Genomic DNA, 17,062 nt, shown 5'->3' on the forward strand with positions numbered 1-17,062 from the left:
GGAAAGTCCGCTTCCTCGGGCGGATTGTGTCGGACATGGGGTACACTATGGACCCAGCTGAAGTAGCTCCAGTTCAAGCACTCAAAGATCAACCACCGTCTACTGTAGGAGAGTTGAGCAGAGTTCTTGGTTTCCTCTCCTACTACAGAACCTATATTCCAAACTTTTCAAAGGTTGCAAGACCGCTGTACCAGCTGCTGACCCGGCCTCCAGACACAGCACCACCATCGGTGCCCAAAAGAAAAGGAAAGAGGGTTAGTACAAAGCAGAATGGCCGACCACCTCCCAACACACCTATTAGTTGGAATCAGAGTCACCAGGATGCTTTGAATGTGTTGACTGACTGTCTAACTGAGCCACCTATTTTAGGTTATCCTGATTTTGCAGAGCCATTCATACTCCACTGTGACGCCTCACAAGAGGGCTTAGGGGCTGTCCTGTACCAGAAACAAGCAGGCGGGATGAAGGTGATTGCATATGGTTCACGGACATTAACACCCCCTGAGAAGAATTATCATATGCATTCCGGAAAATTGGAATTCTTGGCCTTAAAGTGGTCAATTTGCGAGCGTTTCAGGGACTATCTTTTTTATGCCCCGCATTTTGTTGTCTTCACAGACAATAATCCCCTAACATATGTCCTCACAACAGCTAAACTGAATGCAACAGGTCATCGGTGGGTGGGTGAACTGTCGGACTTTAACTTCACCATCAGATACCGTCCGGGCAAGAGTAATGCAGATGCTGATGGGCTGTCCAGGTTACCACTCGACATGAGTCAGTACATGGCCCTGTGCACATCTGAAGTTAAGCAGGATGTTATCAGTGCTGCTGTAGAGAGTGCAGTGCTACAGAAGGTGAGCAGTTTTCATGAAACAACTGTAGTCAGCCAGTGTGCCATCAGGCTTGTACAAGACACCACATCAGCGTCAGTTGGAAAGTTTTTCTCGCAAGAGGACATCAGGTTGAGTCAAGAACAAGATGCTGTGATTGGTCGCTTTCTACACTTCAAAAACAGAGATTATCTGCCAAAAGGTCACGCCCTCAAAACAGAACCTTCTGGTGTTAAAATCTTGCTAAGACAATGGAGGAATCTGCACTTAAACAATGATGGAGTCCTTTACAGGAGAGCCAATGGCAGAGACCAGCTCCTTCTTCCCAAAGTACACCATGACACTGTATTCAGAGAACTGCACAAAGAAATGGGTCATTTAGGGGCAGAAAGAACCCTAGGACTAATAAGAGATAGATTCTACTGGCCCAGAATGCAAAATGATGTGGAGCACTTTGTAATGCATGCCTGTGAATGCCTGAAGAGAAAGCGACCAAGTAAGATCACCAGAGCCCCACTGGCGTCCATTACCACCACCTACCCCTTTGAGCTTGTGTCCATAGACTTTCTACACCTTGAGACTTGCAAGCATGGCTACGAATACATTCTAGTGGTGATGGACCACTTTACACGCTTTGCACAAGCATATGCAACAAAAAATAAGTCAGCAAAAACAGTGGTGGAAAAGATTTTCAATGATTTTGCCCTCAACTTCGGTTTTCCTGCCAGAATCCATCACGACATGGGCAGAGAATTCGAGAATCAGCTGTTTTCCCAGCTGCAAAAGGTCTGTGGTATGCGTGGCTCTCATACTACCCCATATCACCCACAGGGGAACGGACAAGTGGAGCGTTTCAATAGAACTCTCTTGTCTATGTTGAGAACGCTGACCGACACTGAAAAGACTGATTGGAAGAATTCACTAGCAAAAGTGGTTCATGCCTACAACTGCACTAGGAGCGAGGCTTCCGGGTTTTCTCCTTACTATTTGATGTTTGGCCGTACTCCTCGACTCCCTGTAGATATTTTGTTCAACTTACCATTACAGGAGCAGCAAGTAAGCTACGACGAGTATGTGGACAACTGGCAATCACGAATGAAAGAGGCTTATGAGATTGCTTCAACAACAGCTCAAAGAGAAGCTTTGAGAGGCAAAGGATATTACGACCGAAAGAGCCACGGTGTGCAACTTCACCCAGGCAACAGAGTTCTGCTCCGCAATCTCAGAGAGAGAGGGGGGCCTGGCAAACTTCGTTCTTACTGGGAGGATGCAGTGTATGTGGTGGTTAGTCAAAAAAGCCCCAACATTCCTGTTTTTGAGATCAAACCAGAAAGAGGAGGAAAAAACCGCACAGTACACAGAAATCTTTTGCTTCCATGTGACAGCTTGCCGGTGGAAAAACCCGAAAGAAAAGGGCAGGACAAAAGAGAGAGAAGTATGAGGCAAGACAGAGGTAAATCACAACAACAGCAGCTACTACTTCAGGACTCAGATTTGGAGAGTGAGGATGAAGGTGAACTGGTGTGGAGGTTTTCACCCCGAGGCAACCCCGACAACAGGGTTGCTACTCCTGACACCTGTGAACCCCGGGAACAACGGGCATGGGAACGGCAAGGATCACACCATGGACTGGACCTACAGGGTGTGGGAGCTGAGGAAGAACTGGAGCTGCAGATATCACAGGATCATCACGATCCAGAAGAGCAGCAGAATGAGCACACATTTGATGAAGAAGAACAACATGAAGACAGAGACTCTGACACAGAACAAGGATCACCGGCTCTGGCACTAAGAAATCAGCCCCGGAGAGAGCGACGACAGCCAACGAGGCTGACGTATGATGCTCTGGGACAACCTACTGTGGGACAAGTTGGCATGAACAATATTGAGTTCTGCAACTCTGCACTTTGCAGTCAGAGACTGTGGAGACCTTGGGCATCCACAGAGGTACAGACAATCTGCTAAAGACTATCAAACAGAAAGGTTAAGGACAATTAAGATGCCAGATGTAGAAAAAAAAAAAAAAGGGAAAACGTTTTTACTGAATAGTTACTTTAAGAACATACTTTAGTGTCACCGATTGTGATTGTAGTGTGACAAACACATGCTATGGAGTCTTAATGTGTAAACGGGAAAGCTGGTAACAGACTAAAGTGTTGGCCGATTATTGAGTCTGGTTACAGGAGATAATTCACCCTAATGTGGTAAAAAGGTTTATTGATCTTGAGGGTAAATTAAGGGTTACTTTACACAAGACTTGGTATTGGTACCAAGTGAGCAGGACTAACTTATACCATGTAACCGAGCATAGTGTAATGGATGCTGTTATTGGACGGGTAAATGCCATTGGTGTACAGTACAGTAGCGAGTGTGGGAAAAAAAAAAAAAAAGTAACTGCATTTTTTTATTTTCTTTTTATTAAGTGGGGGAGGGTGTGGCACCCTGGACATTTTAAGGACTGCTACTGGTTGTTTGGATTGTATTGTTTAGTGCCATTCCCCTGTCATTGTATTATTTTATTGTGTTCAAAATCCCTGTCTGACTGTTTGAGTCTGGCTCTTTCTCACTGGAGTGGCTACGGGACAGCACTTGTTTCCGCCAGCAGGTGGCGGTAGCGGGTTTAGTAGGCGTGACGGGCGCTGTAACACTTACACAGAGCAAGTGACTCCGGCTAAAGTCGGAAGTACAACAGGTTGTTGTTGTTTTTGATTTTGAGTGCGCTGTCTGTGTTATCATTGCAGGTAAGCAAATATATATGTAAGCCTGTTCGCAAATGTTTATGTATGTTAAGTTCGCCCGTTTTTGGTGGTTACATGTTTTAATGTCCTGTATTTAAACGTAGCATGTCGGCGACCAACAACGAGAGTAGCTAGCAGATTTTCCCGCGCTAAGTGTTAGCGTCGCCGATATCGGGTTTTGAATGTTCATCTCTAACACAGAGCAAGTGACTCCGGCTAAAGTCGGAAGTACAACAGGTTGTTGTTGTTTTTGATTTTGAGTGCGCTGTCTGTGTTATCATTGCAGAATAAAACACCTGAACGGAGCCTGTCGCAGTGTGTGTGTGTGTAACATGTGCCATAGGGTCCCATCTAATGTTAAGAGCGATTAGCTGACCAGGTGTTCCATTGGAGACTTCTGTGACCCCCCCTCAATGGCCACAGGGAGTAAGACATACACAGACTTCTCTCTCAACGCTCACACACTCAGTGCTCACACACAAACACGGGTCCCAAGTCATTTCACCGCATTCAGGGAACATTGCTGCCACTCACCGGTCAAACCAAAAGGTTGGATCAAAGTGCCCTCCGTGTGTGTGTGTGTGTGTGTGTTTTTTTATTTTCTATTTTTTTCGGCCACCCACTTAAAAGGAAACGAGATCTGAACTTTGTCTGCTTTGACAAGTGTCCGTGTATTTGCTTACACCCGTAGGTCACGGCGCATAGTTCTAGTCCCGATAGCACAGCCCCACAAACGCGAGCAGGATACCCCCCCCGTAACTGCACGGTCCGAGTCAACCTGTGTAGACAGCTGGGGCGAATGGCCGCAATCATCGTCTTTATGAGGGAACAAGAATCTGGGCTGATGACGGTTAAGTACAGCTGTTGCCGCCTGTTTACGCCTAACGAGCTTGTTGAGGTTTATTTTCCACCCTCAACGCAATTCCGGTAACATCTCAACGGCCACATAATAAAAACCCAACACCACTGCTGTTACCAAAGCGGGCTTAATAGTAGCTGTTTCTCCATACTAGCGTCGATATTTGTTCGTTGTTCTTCATGCCACGCATATGGGTTTTCTTGGTAGGTAGAAACATGGACAGGGTGGATTGTGAGGGGACGTAATGAGGAGTCTGCACGTGGCCACATAGTTGTAGTCAAAGCCCCCGAAGGAATTCAGCAGAACCAAACACCAACAATCAGTTGATCCATGTTGCGTATAAATGTGTTGATATTGTTCTTAAGCGAGATACTTCAACCCTTATCTCGTCACACATGGCAAAGTGGAATAGATAAGAGACCGGGTGCAGCACGGGAAGGATAATACATTTGAAGATTCGGGAGGACTAGAGAAAAAAGAAGGCTGGGAAAAGGAGGAAGATGATGAATACGCTGATGTGTTGTCCATAGTGAACATTATTAATGTCCTCCTTTTCCTCTTCTCCTGTGGTCTGTTGTTACTTTGATGTCCAGCTTGAAAACATTTTGAAATCTACAGTTGTTTGTTTGTATATATGTAAAAAAGGAGAAACATTTGTGTCTAATAATTTTCTCCCAAAGATTATGAACGTTTTCTTGTTTCATTTACAGTGCGCTGTTTAACAGCTGCTCTCAGCTTGTGTTCCTCAAGTATTTGTCTAACAGCAAATCTGTACATTTCCATTTACTTTCTTACTCAATACAGTACAATCGTTGTCTATCCCCGCCTTGTTTCAATACGAGCACCACAAACATCATTGATCACATCTCTCAGGTTTTACGGTGGTGAATGAGCGATCACTGGTCCAGGTAGACGCGATGAATAACTAATACAGATGTCATAAACAACCCCAGATGTGCGCAGCTCTGCTGTGGTTGTAGAACCTCGCTGGTGCGACATGAGCGGGGAAGAGAAGGCCACTTCTTTTGGGTGGGAGCTCTGACAGGTCTAATAAGTGGTGGAGCAGGCGGATTTATTGATATGCAAATGTGTGATTACGGGCCCGTCTATGTTCATTTATCAAAAGGAATGATGAGGGTCCGCTCGTGCACATGTTGCAGACTCTTTCAGCCTTCCTTCGTGAAGATTGCCCTGCCACGACAGGGTGGGTTTGCCCCGCGTGTGTGGTGCCACAGGTGGGAGGTTTGTTCCTGTTGAAGATGTGGCGAAGGCTTTGCTCTGATGATAGACGTCTGTTTCTGCAGAATATAATGTATAAATATATAAACCGCTCTTCAACCAGTGAATAAGTTTATGCAAGTACTTTTTATCGCGTTGAACATCTGTAAAGGGGGGCGGGGGGGGAGGCTCGTGCCGTGTGATGAGCTCGTCAGTGGGGTCGGTGAGTCCACGACAGGAGACAGATCTGCAGCCGCCTGATCAGAGATCTGCCTTTGCCCTCCTGTCTTCTATGTTTACCGCTGTTAATTCGCATGCACAGCGGAATTAAGGCCGCATCAGCATCCAATCGATGTGATCCATGGCTTCACCGATTGATCTGCTCCGTCCTGGTTCTAGATAGAAACTGTTGGAACGCCGTCCATCCAGAGAACGAGGAGCTGACTTCTCCCTGCGATCTGTATTCACAGGACATCTTCACCGAAACAGCCCGTGTTCTTTGATGCACCGCGCCACTGTGCCCACTCACGTTATTAAAATGTAAATGCTCCTTTTTTCATTTTTCCTTTCTTCTGCTTAAGCGAGTGCATGTCTTATCAGTGGTGGGCACTTCCAGCATTGGGACCCCGAACGATGCCTTTATCAGTCTAAAGAAATTCACACTTAAAGTGGTCCCATCTTTCACCATTCCAGTCACAATCCATTTTGTGGCTCAAAGTTCGCTTTGGCATGTGGTACAACTGAGCATGTGCGTTGCATATAATCGTTTAGAATTCAGATATCATGGCTTAAAGTGGGCGGCTGCCGTAGCCAGTCACCTGCCAGGCGTGTTTGCCGCCTCTGAGAGGAACGCTTTGTTGAAATTTAAATTGTCCATCAAACGCCATACGTAGCTTTGTGATGCGTAATAACTTTCAAATACATTCAGATTTAACAGGCACTTTATGAGCAGTGCTGTGTATATATGTCACAGGCAGGACTCCCTTTGTACCTTCCAAACCTTTTTACATAATAATTACACAGAGCCCAATCCTAGCTTTCATACTCAAACACCAATCTCTCTCTCTCTTTATTCTCCTGCTTTTTCCTTCTGCTGCCTTAATTTTCCTCCATTTTCTCCCTTCTAGCTTTTTCCTTCTTCCCTTCCCCAGTCATCCTTCCATCCCCAGCTGGTACGGTTTGCCAGTCAAATATTTGGGGTGGGTGGGTTCTGGGTGCTGGGAGCTCTAAGCTAGGAGGATCAACAGAGGAAGGGCTGCAGTTGTTGCGGATTAGCTGCTTGTTTTATCATAATACCACTGGCTGCCTGCTTGGCGATGGGGGCTCACCGGGCAAGCTGCAGAAGTCAGAAATCACCATTTCCTAAAAAATGTACGAGTAATGCTCCTCATTACCGCCGAGCCTTAGTTTCGCTACAAGGGGCTGGAATCTCAAAGCTTTCCTGGGGAGGAAATGACAACACAGCGTTTCCTCCCTGCTGTGAGCGTTGGTGCGGAAAGAGCGTCAGTGAAGTCTGGTGTCCACCTTAGGGTGAAAGTAATGTTTAATATAGCCAGCCAGCCTGCCGTCATCCAAAAGTTTTAAAAAAAAGATTCTAAATGCCAAGCTGGAGGTGTAATAGCTCTTTTATTTCAACTCAACAAAAAACAAAAAATATAAAACATTTAAAGAGATAATCCAGTAGTTTGCCTCATAGTTAGTACCAATGTTATTTCAAATAGTGGACTGATTGATTGCTCCAAAATATAAAGGTGTCTCAATATAATTTATTTTGATGGGGATTGTATTCTTTTGTTTCTTTTTTGGGTGCTATTTTCTTGGAAAGTTCACATTTTTTGTCATTCTGAAAACTTAAATTAAAAGATAACACAAATGATTTCTTCAGGGAAAATGTTTGTAATTCTTTGATACATTAAATGATTTCACAAGGTACCAGACCTGCAAACTCCCTCAAAAATAATTTCCCACAACGAAAGAGCCTTCTTCACTAGTGCTGAAGAAGTTTCTCACCAGAATGTGTGGCTATTCTGTTACGTGTGTGTGTGTCTTTTTTTTACCTTTTACATCTCATTTGTTGAATTCATGGACACGCAAATTGATAAACTGTTGTTCCAAATAAAGTTGCAACCGAAAATCTGATGCTGCGAGAAATAGAAATAAAAGCTACATGCAAAATTTTTTTCAATTAACAAAATATGATTGGCCCAAACCAAAGGATGCTGTGCTAATGCTGTCTGTTGATGTCTTCCTGTGTTGCCCTTTAGAATTTGGAGCGATACGAACAGAGCAAGGACGAATTCCACCGAGCAGCCTCAAAGACGGAAGCAAGCGTGAGGTGAGCAACACGCATAATCACATTCACCGACTCATTAGCAGTTCCAAAAGTAAGCAGATATTATTCCCTGTAGCCACTGACGCACACACACGCGGCCATACCCACAGCCGACTAATAAGCAGTGATAGATGGGGATCTGCTCGTTTTTTTTTCTTCTACATATTTAACCAGGAACATACTTGCATTCTCGGAAGCACACCTGAGTAATGTGATAAGTGTTTTAATTGGCTCCTTTCATTAAGCCAAATTTCACAATACCCTGCTTCCCCGTCCTCGCAGTAATGAGCCGCAGTCAGTGGAAAGGGAGCTAATTATTGTCACTGCAGCCTTGTAACACACCCGGGCCTCGACTCACCGCTGCTGGTGGGGGTTTTCAAAGAGCAAGAACCACGCAAGTCTTTATGGACCACGACAACGTAACGTAGGCGTTTGTTTATTCATCTTTGCCCTGTGAAGGTCAGGTCAGGGGTCGGAGCTTTGATGGAGTCGCGTGTCGGCGGTCCTCTCCCCTCTGCATCCGTTCATTCTCATTCCTGAAGAAAACAACAGGATGCTTTTAGTCTTTCATTCTGCTCACCACATGGTTGAGATAATCTGCCTGCACTGGCGGCTCGTGTGCATCCCGACAGTTTGTGTTTCTTGGCTCGTCAGGCTTCTTTGTTGCCATTTTCCCAAATAACTGCAAAGAAATATCCTTTTAAGGGGAAGTTTATGCTCCTGAGGTTCAATTAGTTGAACCAATGAGAATGAATAACACATTTTACTCTAGTCTGTAACTCTCAATGAACCCTAATTGCTCCATTTAAGAACTACTTGAGTGTTCTGGTCTGCTTCAAATAGCTGCCTGCAAGGGTCACCTATTCTCCACCGAATGGAGGACCTCGTTGAAGCCCTGCAATAAGAAGATTTGGGGTCGCCCCACCGATACTCACACTGACATACGCAGCGCTTTTTGTGCCAACCATGTAGTTAATACACCCGTTCCATGGTTATCTGAAGGGACTGAACGCTGTGATCAGCAGTTTAGGAAAATAAGACGCCCATAACAGGGCGATTTAAAGCGATGCCTACGACCAGGTGATCTTACCTCTGGGAATACTGTACAGTAATACTGATAATCTTCTTCTCGTGTGTGTCTGTAAAGATAAAACCATCTTAGCTCCCTGTATGGCACAATGTGTAGTAACAATTATATACTGCTTTTGCAGGCCTTTCAGCCTGGATTAGGCCCTTATTCATTCTGTAATCTAGTGTGAGCCTCCAGGGGAATTCGGTAGTGTCACTTAAATGAAATAAGATGTGAAGATCTGGTGTGTCTGTCTGTATGTATGGTGTTATACTACCGAAAACGGATTGGAAGCCTTTCAGGCAGACCTGAATACTCTTCAAAAGAACAGAGCTGTTGTTATTTTTATTAAAAGTAACAGCTTTGCATTTAATAAAAAAACCTACCTTCAATAGCCAACCAGATCTTATGATCAATTCAGTTGGTAGATTACTGACTTACTTAAACAGTGGACACCCTCAATATGAGCACTATAATATTATACAGTATTATGCACGTTTATGATTTAATTATTTTGCAATGTTTTTTTAAAGATGGTCTTTACCCTGCTTTCTATCAACTTAGAGAGCAGCGCTCCAAAATGAATCAATCCAGAGTACTTGAGGTCAGTGCATGGAGCTATATGGGTCAGTTGTAGCAGATATATTTATTCTGGTTGGCTTGGAAACCTACAGAAAGGGGGTGATCCTCTGATTAGTCTGATGATCGTCTTGAATGAATTAAATTCAGTATGCACAGCGGTTGGTACAGTGTTAGTAACCGATGCGAGGAGTCACTCACCATGTATTGTAAAAACAACTGCCATGTTTGGACATTTTCAGACGCCATAAATGTTGCAAATCGTCAGACGGTTTTATGTTGCGAATTGTGTTGAAGTTTCTCTCCATGCGGAGCTGTAGAACCAAGCTACTGTAAAATGTGCTGATGGTGACTCCGTTCCCCCTTCTGTGGCCCGAGTAAGTATGCGTGATACGTGCAGCGATGTGTGTGTGTGTTAGTATGTGATGTGTTAATCCACAGCTTAACCCTTGGTGCCAAAAGGGGGGCTTTGGCTGGAAGCACTCTGGGGTTTTAGGGAACGTGTGTGTCTGTGTGTGTCTTTCCTTCCCCTCTCAATTTATATGAGTGAATGACGTAAAATATGAGTTATATCTACGAGTGATGCCGTAAAATCCCTCGACCAACAAGTCGTGCAGATTTATAAGTAAAGAATGAAAGATGCACCAGAGAAGAGGAACCTCATCTCTTGTAATAAAGGCATACTTAGCGTTTGATTCCTTCGAGCGGCCCCTTATCAGGTTGCCAGGGCTGGTGGAGAAAAAATAGCTTTGGCTGCTGGGTCCTCATTTGAGCCCCTTAAGTCATAGTGAAGCATCAAAGCAGTTTGACAAGCGCCATTAAGGCTTCTGGTGAGATTCAGCCCGTTAAGAAAACAGGTGTGCTTTAAAAGCCTGTGTGAGGGAGTGATTGATGGCTAACCGTTCGCACAGCTCACGTTCGGTTTGCAGCATTAGCGGTGGACTCCAGCGTCAGGCCTTTGTGTAAATGGTCGACGGATTGATTGCGTCGCTTTACTGATTTGTTAACTTTTGCCTGGCTGCGGAGTTACAGGTGCAGCTTCCAGTTGTCTCTTTAGTCTAGCTACTATTTTGTGTGTAGGAGACAGGGAGGGAGACAGCCCGCGTCTTCAGAGTTGAAGGCAATGCAACAAGAGCAAGACGGACAGGCCAGACGCCCACGTCAAACCGTTTCCGAGGTGTTCTAACAAGCCGACTGTCTGTTACAGTCCTATTCGAACGAGCCCTAATAGCCGGCCTTTGTCAAGCCCTTCCAGCCTGTGTCAGAGGATACTGGCCTACGGACATCACTCGGCGATAAGGCTGCAACCATTGACAAGTAAAAAAGCAGAATAACTGGCCATTGTTGTTCTGCTGTGCGCAAGAGAAAAGAAAAGCAAACCGAAAAACATTGTTATAAGGCTTCAAAGTTTCAGCTGTTTGAAGGGTAATTGAAAAAAAGCTTCCCTTTACATCCAAAGCAAGCTGCAAGAGGGAGAGAGTGAGAGTGCTGAAGCAGGTTACCAAATGGACCCCAGTAGTGATGGAGTGTCATGCCGCTATTACAAAGTATGCATCGTGCTAATACAGATCATTTAGGACAATCTGTATTACTTCCTGGGGGTGGCGCAGAACCTTTTAGACTATAATAAATACATACAGTATAAAGTCAACCCCTGAGATACGGAACGTTGCGTATTTGGTCCACAATGTGTCCCGTTTACACATTAGAGACAAACTCTTGACAGAAACCCCCTTTTTAAGGTGATGGAAATGTTGGGCGACTCGATCTATATACAATTTAAGGCCGAGCAGCGGGCGTCCCGGACCATTTGTTGCATGTCATGGGGCGGCTGTGGCTAAGTGGGAGCAGCAGCAGCACTTTCTAGAAAGGAGGTGGGATGTTCGCCTACTGACCTTTACTGTCATTAAACCCGGAATTAAACTAAAATCATTATGCCTGAGGTCTAATTTTGTGTGTGCAGCTCTACGTATAAGACGGCTGTAATTGAAGTTCAGGTTTTCGAAACTATGTTCGTTTCTTTTAATTGGCTCGAATGAATCAGCAGAGAAGTGCGAGGCGTTTGGGAGAATCAAAGTACCCTACATGCACCCCAGTGTTTACAAGACCCACAGATAAGTCTGAGTGGAGCGTAGAGAGGAGTCTCTACCTGGCTGTGATGGGTTTGGAGGGATGAGAGGGTACGAGGGAAGGAGCGTGGAGGAGCAAAATGGGGGAGCAGAGGATGTGTGCCCTCAGTCAATTGAAAAGCTGTCAGGGTGCAGGTGCATACAAGCTACAAGCGAGAGATAAGAGGCTCTCCTAGCTGTTTTCCTCTCCACCTCTCCTGCCCTCCTGCTCCCGTGTTATCGTCTCTCTTTTTCTCCATACTTCACCGACGCCCCGTTATTAATCGAGCTGGTAATGGTGGAGCTCCGACCCTCCGACACGTCAAACGCCATGTCTCTTCTCAATAGATAAGGACGGATGTGTTTGCCTCGCAGGCTCTTGTTCCCCCTCCAGAGCGTTCTCCTCCCCACCAGCGATTAAACCTTCTGTCATCACAGGACCAAATTAGTGGAACGTTGCAATAAAGAATGCCAAATATGTACATATCCATGAGCTCTATTCCAGCTAATGGAGAAGCTATAAATATAGTGATGGTTTTAAAATATTTAAAGGTAGTTGTAGGCATTTTCTTTGGCTTTCGAGCAGAACCAGGTTGGCTTTCTCCACCTGCTCCCAGTGTTCATGCTGAGCTGAGCTAATCCCCGACTGGCTCCAGCTTCATAATTACTGTTCAGTTACTGTATTTGTGGTTTCATTCTTGTCATCTGCATTGTGATGGAAAAAAGCTAAATATTGGCAACTCCTGAAATGTTGAACTGTTTCTTCCAATGAGTTTTTAGATCAACAAATCTTTTTTCCTTGATATTTGAGGCAGAGCTGATTGGGGAGTTTTGTGCACAAGTAAATATTTTTTTATTAACCCCCGATGTTTAAAACAGACGTTGAAAGAAGGCAGTTGTTGGTCTCAAAAGGCCCTGTAAAAACAGATACACCATGTGCACAGTATGCCGCCACACAAAGCCGATGTGTTGAATCCGCCATGTCAGTCACTATGTTGGATTCTTTTTCATCCTCGGGCGCCGCTTCCCGTGCGATGTGAACACGATTTACTAATTGGTCGCACAGATACCAATACTTTGTACTTGACGGAATAGACGTAAAATGGCGCGTAACAATGCCTCACATGTGCAGCCAAAGCCATTAAGGAGCGCACAAAACCCAACCATCAGTCTAACTCTGCGAGATGCATGGCGTCGAGGCGATAAAGGCGTCTCTCTTATCGGCCCGCGGGGCTTCACCAGAGGCCTTTTGTAGTTGCTGTTGTGTTTTGCGTCCCTTCCGTTTTCCAATTCCTGCCCTTTCATGTCTCTTGTCTCGGTAAGCCGGGCGGCGTGGTCCACGAGTCTGAGGCCCCCCCTGTGTTCCGTACGCCTCCGGAGATTAAAAGTAATGGGCAACAGCCATTAATTAAGCAACTAATCTCACTGTTTGTGTTGTCATATTTCCCGCTCACAGATGCGTGGCGAGCTACCCCCTCAAAAAAAAAAAAGTTTGCTCCCACACACGCATTAAAATGCCTCCGCATTAAAAACAACCCCTGCGCGCGGCTGGTTCGGGCTGTGAGGGGACGCCGCTTTGCCGCTTTGCCCCCCCGCCGGTTTCTCTTGGTAAGCGGCTCAGTTCATATTGTTGATTTAAGACCTCACCTTCAATTTGTTGTAGCACGTGGTCAGAGCTTTAGCGCTTTGCCGCGGCTCAGCCAATTTTCTGCTCCGAGCGCCTTGAATAAACCACGCAGCGCTATCAGGAGACTGTGGCTCTCCTGATGAAGGCCATTTATTTCAAATTAAAGGAGAGTTCCTTATCGTCGGAGGCCTCAAACGCAGAGGGAGAGATAACGGTGGCGAGCTTTGTGGTCGTGGTTGTGGTCTGTGTTGTTAATGCGATGAGAGAGAGAAAAAGGATGGGGAGGGGGGTGTAAGGCAGGAGACTGAGTTGGAGAGAAGACAGGGAAGACAAGTTGGGAGAAGGCAAGACGCGCCGTTGGAGGTGGTTGGTGGGGGGGGGGGGGCGGCGAACGTTGTAATCTGATCGGGTTTCAGCTTTTTTCTGTCGCCATTCTATCTCCCTCCCTTCCTTCATCGGTTTCTCTCTGCAGCTGTTCATTTTCCTCTTTAACCTCCGTCACCCGGGCTCAGAAAAAATCCATGATACCGATGATAAAATGCGCGTACGGATACGCTGTAATTGAAAGGCGGGGTCAGCTCCCCTTCATCAATCCAAGCCTAAAAGACCCTTTAATGAGGCTTTCAATTAAATCTGGTGTTAAAAGCTCCTCACAGAGAGCAGTCACGCTTCCATGTCCGTTGCTGTACTGCGAGTGAGTGCGTATGTGTGTGTGTGCGTGCCTTCCTACCTGCGTGGGCGTACATAACTCGCTTGTCTCTGCTTCGATCAGTCAGACTCCATTACGGCGAGGCGCACAGCCAGCGAGGCTGTCATAGTTAACAATCGCGCCGATAGACAGGCAAAGACCAATTATAACACAGCCCACATAGCGAATTAAGCACGACTCGTTCAGCCACTCTGAGCACACTTTTCAACTGTATTTGATCGCGCTGATCCTACCCACACAATTAAGTGCGATTTAGCGCTAATTGCACGATTTGAGACGAGGCACGTGCTAAACGTGCCGTTCAACAGAGTGTAGTGGGTGAGGCTGGTAATTGTTTTCCATCTTGGGCTCACCTTAATTAGCCAGAACTCTGTGTGTGTGTGTCTTCAATTTTTATTTTGTTCAGGTGTGGCTTAAGACCAGCCTGAGGTGTGAGGAAGCTGTGAACTACACACTTCAGTGGCCCCTCTCAAATACGTAATCATTTAAAAAGTTTTAAAAAAACAAAAACTTTTTGGAGACTTTTTTTTCCTATTTTTGAGTGCAAGCTGCACACCGACACATTACCTCCTTTTACTATTAGTAAGGAACCAGTGGCTTATTTACACCTTAAACCTGTTCCGGCACACCGTTATCATTTCTTTGGGGTTGTCACCTGAGGATTGTGTCACTGGCCTCCACCACCACCTGAGGGAGATATCCGGCTCCTCTACACGCTGCGCTGTGATCACCAGTCCCCCACAACGTCCAGCAGCTCTTGCCAAGTCGGCAGTTCGAAGTCGGTTTTCCAAGCTGTTTTTTGCTGGAAAACATCTTCAATTGGAAACACAATGAAAGAGTTTCTCATGCATGTGTCTTGATTCATTGCTCCATACAACAATATTGATTATAGCCTCTTTAAGGAGGTTTCTCTTTCCCTTCCTCTCTCCTAAACGTTGTCATCGTTTTTCAGTACGAATCCAGAGTTATGTATGAAACCCTGATTTACAGTACATTGGCAAACTGGGTGGTTGACTCATCCGGTCCAAGGTTTCCGGCTTTAGTTGTTTGATTTCATCCATCTAATTTTAGGTGATTCAAGTATTTTTTTTAAGGCTGCCTTCTTTTCCTGCCGTCCAAAATTCCAGCCGCCAGTGAACATTTTCACCTGAATAATGGCGTCCTTGTTTGTTTGTGCGTTCCACAGGTCTCGGCGTACCGACCCGGTGTGCCTGGGCCTGCAGGCTCAGATCTTATCCTGCTACAGGGACAACAGGGACCAGACTCTCAGGTGTTCTGACCTGGCCAAAGAATACATGCAGTGTATCAACGCCGCGAAGAAGGTGAGAGCTTCTTTCTGACCAATAGGATCTGGATAATGTCGATGCAACGGAATCACAAAATGGATTCATTGCATCAGTCTTGGATCATATCTTAATTCTGAGGGTCACTTTTTGAAGCCTTATTAATAGCAACTTTCAACCCAAAGAATATATAGTGTATAGTAATTGTAGTAATGCTAATGACATTTGATCAAAATGTGCTTCACATTGCCCTTCAAAGAAGCAGTGGGGGGGGGGGGGGGCTTAACGATCCACAGTATTGTCTTTTGAAGTTTTCCACAGAGAGCTGATATTTTCAGAGAAGCACACTGTCTGACGTAAAAGAAAGAAATTCAATACTTTTCATGTGCGCACGTTTATTTCGGGCCGAAAATCTGATTGATGGGATTTTGAGTGCTGTCACTTTAGGTTTTAACTCGGAGAGAAGTCTCGTCATTAGGAGCGGCTTTCGGGGTTCATGTCTGATGTAAAAGTGTGAAACCAGAGTTCTTCAGCGCTACCACACTTGTTTTCCTGCTTGTGCTGGAAATGACACAAAGGCCAACCCAGTTCGGGTTGCTGTGACATAAGTCCTCAGTGGTTCAGCTTCGCTTTCGGCTCTGATTTTAGGTTGTTTACAGACACACAATCATTTAATGTAACTGAGAAAGACAAAAAAACAAAGCGGGTCTCCACGGAAGAATCCAGCAGTAAAACTAAACCTTTTCCCAGACAACGTTCATTTTGAACCAGATGACACACTGGAAAATAAGAATCCCTGAAAGCAGCTCGCCGGGTGTCGTCCAGTCGGATGCAGCATCTGGTAAATAGCACAACTCAGGGACATGAAAGTTTCCAGGCAGACATGTAGAAATGTAACTTAAACTAATATATGGTGTCAGAAAGGACAACAGAGGTGATCAGACATATAACTGAATGTATCTACATTATTATTTTAAATGATTGCGAAAAGTAACACAGCTTCATAATTTGATTTAACCAATTAAATTTAACTAATTTTGCAAAATAGATTATACGTTTCATAATGTGTTTTGCCTGGAGTCATTTTGCTTTCAATACCCCTTTAACCTGTTTCACACAAAAGGGGAAAACTACAAGGGAAAACTACAAGTAAAACAAAGGCAAATTAAATGCCATTTTAAATATTCACTACAACAGTAATATTAGTTTAATTTGACTTTGTTCCGATCATCTTTTACTACGTTTTGACTGTTTTGGGGCTTCATACACGGCATTTGATTAACGCAATCTGCGTGTTTTCTGGAGTCATTTGATTTAGTTGATGTGGTAATGTCCTTGATTATTATAAGTCAAATCTTCTTTTACCTGCGTTTAAAAAACACTGCTTGAGCACTCCGAAAAGTCTAGACTTTGTACTTTTGCTCTCAGCATTCCACATTCCTCGAATGGATCAGCTGCTTTAATTATTTACAAGCAAAGCGAGCTCCTCTCCTCAAGTATGTGCAGCAGATTTAAGCCACACATTCACCAAAAGGTTAAGGAGAGCAGATGGTGCAGGTGGAGGAGAGTGACTTGGAGGCAGAGTACTGTGAGCGCGCCCTTCCAAAGTTTGTACAGTAGACGCATCGGAAGGTGTGTTACTCTGCTCACATCTCCTCGTTGTTGCTCCGGGGGCTGAGGCTTCCCCCCCGGCACACAGTAATACAG

The 17,062-nt window shown here is 45.1% G+C and overlaps 1 protein-coding gene across 3 annotated transcripts in view; it reads left to right on the forward strand.

The window, feature by feature from the left end:
- Positions 1 to 17,062, forward strand: part of chchd6a (coiled-coil-helix-coiled-coil-helix domain containing 6a) — a 56,102-nt gene that overhangs the window by 24,456 nt on the left and 14,584 nt on the right. For 2 of the 3 annotated variants that reach the window (XM_062563275.1, XM_062563278.1), the window contains 2 exons: positions 7,913 to 7,983; positions 15,259 to 15,394. In XM_062563275.1, the coding sequence (XP_062419259.1) occupies positions 7,913 to 7,983; positions 15,259 to 15,394 (207 nt within the window). The remainder of the gene's footprint in view (positions 1 to 7,912; positions 7,984 to 15,258; positions 15,395 to 17,062) is intronic. The other variant, XM_062563281.1, reaches the window with a different exon arrangement.

Source organism: Pungitius pungitius, chromosome 1 (genome assembly GCF_949316345.1).
Source record: "Pungitius pungitius chromosome 1, fPunPun2.1, whole genome shotgun sequence".
Taxonomy (NCBI): domain Eukaryota; kingdom Metazoa; phylum Chordata; class Actinopteri; order Perciformes; family Gasterosteidae; genus Pungitius; species Pungitius pungitius.